At 40.5% G+C, this 6,000-nt stretch overlaps 1 protein-coding gene across 1 annotated transcript in view; it reads right to left on the reverse strand.

Moving 5' to 3' along the window:
- MYO1F (myosin IF) overlaps positions 1–6,000 on the reverse strand; it is a 76,887-nt gene that overhangs the window by 20,835 nt on the left and 50,052 nt on the right. Inside the window, exons 21-22 of the mRNA XM_018573384.1 lie at positions 4,775–4,944; positions 2,723–2,868 (exon numbers count right to left, since the gene is read on the reverse strand). Coding sequence (XP_018428886.1) covers positions 2,723–2,868; positions 4,775–4,944 — 316 coding nt within the window. The remainder of the gene's footprint in view (positions 1–2,722; positions 2,869–4,774; positions 4,945–6,000) is intronic.

Here is a 6,000-nt window from a genome sequence, read left to right on the forward strand (position 1 = left end):
TCCAGCGCTGTCAGCTCAACACTGAATATAAAGAGCTCCACCAGCCTAAATATATATACTTATCAGCTTGTCCGTGAATGCATGTATGAAGCTAATGCGTTGTTGGTTGGATCAACCATTTTTTAACTGGGTTTCAGGTAGTGGTCACTTGGGTCTACCTATATTTTTGTATCACAGCAGGCATTCCGACCCTTATTAACTGTCTTTGATTTGATCTTCTTTAGATCATATCACCTTTTGTACTAGTACCTTTCCCCCCTCTTCACCAACAGCCAAGAAGGAAAATGAGAGGGAGGACGAAGCAGGTGGAGAAGAGGCCTGTCCTGCGGATTCGCAGTCATTTCAAACTGAGTACAGTAGAACCAGGGCGGGGGGAGACATAGCCCATACACCAGGCAACCCCCTTCATCTGTCATCAGGATCAGCCTTGGGCTTGGGTGTGGGTCTCTCTGAGGATAGCTACTTTTGTTCCTTATGGTCCCTGTGTGTTGTAAAGTAGCCACCTCTCCAAGTTCGCTCCTGTGACTATAGACTATAATTTCAATACAAATTAGTCAACTAAACGTGAGATTGTAGTCCATCACGGGAGCAATCTTGGAGGGCTGGCTACTTTCCACCACACATAGGGACTATTGGAAGCAAAAGTAGCCACCTTCCAGAAGGAAGGACAGGGTCACAACAAAATCAGAGATGATTTGAGCATCTACAACTGAGTGATGCACAAATATACTACTTTTTTGTTAACAGGGTACTTGAATGGATTTTGAAAAATTGAACTCCTGAGTTTAGTGTCACTTTAAGGTTATTCTCGCACTATGATGATGCTGAGTAACATTTGTTATTATTCTTTTCTTTTTACCTATGTGTCATTGGTACCCAACTACTTCCACTGCATGTTATATTGACTTTTTTTAAGTATGCTTCTTATGTGTGTATTGTTTACAATTATTTAAATCTAATAAACATTTATTAAAATAAAAAAGCATGGTGCTTCCTTTAAAGGACAAACCTATAGGCCAACTGTGGCTTCTGCAAAGCTTGGCCAAAAAAATGGCATTCTCCTTGATTGGGGAAATCCTGCATATAAGCTGGTATAGATGGCACATTGAGCATGACCCCTTCATCACAGGAACAAGTGTGGAGCTGCTGTATTGCTCATTCACAAACCCGTACATGCAAAGTACACTCTCTCTCCCACTGTCACAGCAGCACAGAGCTGCACACCATATCCCAGAGGAAATAATGGGTTCCTAAAGATGGACAGAAGGCTTAACTTTGGAGAAATAACCGCTGGATTATTTAATATCGTCCCAGATTCAGAGAGAGTGGCAAGTTATGAAATTGGGTAGTGAACTTCTTTTCCATGGGTGGAACAACAGTAAGTTGTGTCAACTGGTAGTAACAAAGAAGATCTGGTACACTGAGGCAGCCACTTGCCCTAATTTGGAACATAGTATCTTTACAAGCCTCAGTTTACAGTTATACTAAGAAAAATGTAATACTTTAGCTTTGAAGAGTCTAATGATATGAGATGCAACTTGAATGGGTAGTACTTGGAATAGATAGAACAGCTTGGGGAGTTATGTCACTTTTATTGTTTTTTAGCAGCAATTCCACCCAGCCAGGAAAGAGAGTAGTTATTCAAGGCTTCATAGTTTGTCATGTAGGAGTTGGTGAGAAACATACCCAAATAGGGGAGTTTCGTTGTTTTTCATAGGTATCAATAACTGTATAAAAAATAACTGGATTCTGTATTGGTATCGAACTGTATAAAGCCTGAAGAATGTATCTAAGGCATCTTGCAAGCTTGCATCTTTATTATAGCTTAAGTTAGCCAATAAGGGGTATCACACACCAAACGTTTGTCGCGCCTGCTGTGAGAGTAACTGCTTGGATCTCAACTGCGGAAGATATATACTTAGGGATGTATGAGGTTAAGGCCTCTCAGGCTTGAATCTCAGGCGTCTCTCCCAATCTTTAGCGGGGAGTTAGAGATTCTTGCATCATAGCCTTATAACTGAGAGAAAGGAAGAGAGGTATTTGGCTATTACTTCATAGCCTATAGTCCTAAAGTAACCACAAAACTTGAATACGTATTGGCAACAAGGAACGATGGCTTCTGATACACAGATATTGATGGAAGGAGAAACCCCAACAGACAATTGATAGTAGTCTTAGATACAGTCTATATCACTTTAAGATGTTGATCCCAGTATCAAGGTTTTAGGACTCCAGTAGGAGTAGTACTTTTTGGACTGTCTAGAGGTTGCAGGGAGTCCTGAGGCTGGAAGAGGAGCGATCCGTCACTGGCAGTCATGGGGAGATGGGTCTTAGGCTTCAGGAGGCAACAGGCGCTTCTGAACCCAATTGTGTGACGCCATGTTGCCTCAGCTGAGCCCTTAAATACCCCCAGGAAGCAGGAGGAGCCGCCGGCCGGAATGACCGGCTTCCGCGTTCCACCGTGGAACGCAGGCCGCTCGCCCTGCAATCAGGAAGTCGAGCGGCTTCCGCGTTCCACCGTGGAACGCAAAGCTGCCGTCTGTGTAGAGAGAGAGGGCGGTGTGACGCTACGTCGCCGGGACTCGTTACAACGTTCTGCATTAATGACATACACTTTCATTTTGCCTGGAAAATTCCTTTAATTAGCATCAGCTAAAGTAGTGATTTGGGTTTGGATTAGGCATTAGGCATGTGCATGCAACACAAATGAAAATGTGTTTACCTTAGAGAAATGCGTTTAACAGACTCTATTTCCAGTTTCTTCTTCAGAACCTCTTTGATCTGTCCTTTCTCCGGTCCCTTCTTGACTTTTTCACGTCCAATTAGGTAAAGGTATTTGGGAGTGAGGATAAGATCTCTCTTTATGGACTGACAAGAGAAAACAAATGTTTTAGTTACAAGTTTGTCCTTCTCAGTTGCCATCTTACTGAAATAGATAATTGAGCCATACCATGAGCTATTAAAGTGGTCCCTTGGGCCTTTTAGTTTCCCATCTTTGTTATACTGCAGGTGCCCCAGGTGAATGGGCCAGTGGGTGATCACTTATTATAATGTGGATGTAGTGCATAACCTTATAGGTATGCCAAGTCATCATTAGGCAGATTATTTTTCATTTTGTATAGAGAAGGGAAAGGGAAAAAGTTCTGTCAGGTTTTTAATGTTGTCTGTATCCCTGCTAGGGAGATCACACTTTCTATTTGTTCTGGTGTACTTTGTCACCAAGACTGAAAGTAGGGGAAAATCCAAAATTTAAGAACAGGAAAAGAGGGAAAATGTTCCAATAGGGACATGTAGACATGTGCACCAGCAAAAAATTTGTTTAGTTTCGTTTCATTTTGATTCGGATTTTGCTTTATTTCGTTTTTCGGAATTCGGGTCCGAAAGTCAATCCGTTTCGAAATTCGGATTCGGACGAAATTCGTTAGCGGAAATCTGTATGAATTTTCGTTTCGTTTCGTTCGTTGCAGCAAAGCGACATTTAAGAGGGAAAAAAATGTTTTTTTTTGTTCTCAAATGTCACTTTGCTGCAACGAAATTTCGTCCAAAAAACGAAAGTTCGTCCAAAAAGCGAATCGGAAATTCGGATTTGTTTGCATTGGTTATACATGTAATTCCATTACATCCGAATCTCCAAATTTCCGAAATTTCGTCCCAATTTAAATTCGGAACGAAACGAATCGCACATGTCTAGGGACATGTGTTCCAATGTCAACTGTCTATAGCTTCCCCTTGATTTAGGGGGATTCCTCTCACATCCTGTTCTGTCTACAGGAAAGATAAAGACAATATAAACCTTCTTAATGGAACAACGCAAAACAAAAAAGGCTAGGTGGGATTTTTAACCCTTCTCTATTCAAAACTAAAAAACAAGTTTGGGCTTTGGATATATTTTAATGATGTGTAGAAAACGTTTCAGGAGTGTTCAAGTTAGAAATCCATTCCATTACCTTTAAAGTTCATCTAGAGCCAAAACTGGACAAATGGAGAGAATGAATCTACCTAGTTGGACAAAGACAACAGTACAAATCTGACAGGGATTCCAGCCCTATTACTACTCTATCAAAGTCTAAAATATAGATTTCGCTTTAGATTTGCTTTCATTTGAGTTTTATGTAATCCACTGCTGATAGCCTTTTTAATATGATGTTTGGCTGGACTGAAACTTTTTATTAAATAGTTTTGTGTTTAGCAACCTCCAATGTGCTCCAAAAGGTTAACCTACACTTTGTATACTGCTCCAGGCCTTCCAGGACCAGTGTTATATTGCAGCCCTGTATAAATGACTAAGATATATAAGAAATATAGTTTTGCAAAGTGCTACGTGTTATACAAGTTACTCTCAAGCTAACAGTAATATGTTGAGTTTTGGGATGATTATACAGCATATATATGGAACGTGTGATGGTTGGTCCATGTTGACTATTACATGTCCCAAACTAGAGGTAGGTATCTAATATCAGTGACTTACTTTCCATAAAAGTTTTAACTGCTAATTTTTAAATGGGTTGAGGTAGGCCTCCAAGTCTTTGTGGGTGCTTGGTAAGCATCCATTTCTTTTCTGTTCAGTTTTTTGTTTCAGAAACTTTGGTTTGCCTACAAAGAGAAAATCTTCCCTGTGTTCAGCCACTGAGAGTGAAGGAATGACCCATGTATGTTAAGAGATGCTGGAATCATAGCTCATACAGAACTATGGACCACAATGTTTTGTACTGGATACAGTAGTAGTAACTCTATGTACCTTGCATGATCAAGTTACCAATAGTTATGTTCTCACCTTAAATCGCCGGTCATATTTGTTGATGGAGTCGGCAAAATCTATTCTTTCCCGCTTGCCCAAAAACTGGCGAAGCTCTGGCTTATCCTCCATGCCCAAGTAGTCTCCCACAAAATTGCGATTGATGCTATTTCTGCGGCGCTCTTTGAAGCTATACAAAATGTTGGAGGCTTGAAAATAAAAACAAGATTAAAAACGTGAATATAAAATAATTATTATATAATATTAATTGCATGGTAACATGTTCTGTGTTTTATTATTAAAAGCCTTAACATCTTCTACTGTACTTTATGTAATGAAGTTGATCCTGTTTAAAATTTGGACTTTGTTTTTGCTGTCCAGAGCATTTTCGTAATATTTGCGCACACATGACAAAATATAAATTTTGGCTAGAAAACAGCTTCAGACCCCCAAACAATGATATATGTTCTGAAAGCTGAGGCCCTGTAGAATAACAAAATGCCAGTTGCAATTTATGTTGCACAGTTTTTGCGCAAATGTTTATCAAACCATTATTTTTAGGAAAAAATAAACTAAATTAAAATTTAGTGCACAGAAACATAATATAATACCAAACATGTCAAGCCTTAAAATTGCGTTCGCCTGTGAACCCGCAAAAAAAGTCAATACCCCAAATTCTCCTTAGGGAACATTTTAAACGCTTTTACCACTCATCAGTTTAGTGTGAACAGTGATTGCTGGCCCTAGAATGATTGCTCTCACTCCGACGTTCGCCGCGATATGTAACATGTGTAGCGCAATTGTCGTTTTTGCACACGCAGGCGCACCGACGCGTGTTTGCATGTGTATGTGCGTGCACGTGGGGGGCAGGGAACTTAAAACATTTTTTTTTGCATCTTTTCATTTTTCTTATATGTTACTTTCATTTTCATAATTTTTAAACACTTTTTTTTTTTTTACACTAACCCTATTGTTATTACATAGGGAGCTAACAAGCACACTATGTAATAGGAGATAGGGCGTGGCAGGTACTCTTTATGGAGACATCAGGGGTCTTTCAGACCCTTAATTTGTCACCTAGGGAACCCAAAGAAGCTGAGGAAGCAGCTTCATCTGCTGGCTGAAATACACATCACTTCCGGGTCCAGTGATGGGAGGAGAGATCAGCGGCTGGAAGCCGCTGAATCTCTCTCTGATCATTGCGGGGAGACCTGCCGAGACGCTCCCGGGCGCCGCTCGGGGAAATAGTTGCCCAGGGCAGCCAA

This window comes from Nanorana parkeri, unplaced genomic scaffold (genome assembly GCF_000935625.1).
Source record: "Nanorana parkeri isolate BGI_ZX_2015 unplaced genomic scaffold, ASM93562v1 scaffold2357, whole genome shotgun sequence".
In the NCBI taxonomy this organism is placed as follows: domain Eukaryota; kingdom Metazoa; phylum Chordata; class Amphibia; order Anura; family Dicroglossidae; genus Nanorana; species Nanorana parkeri.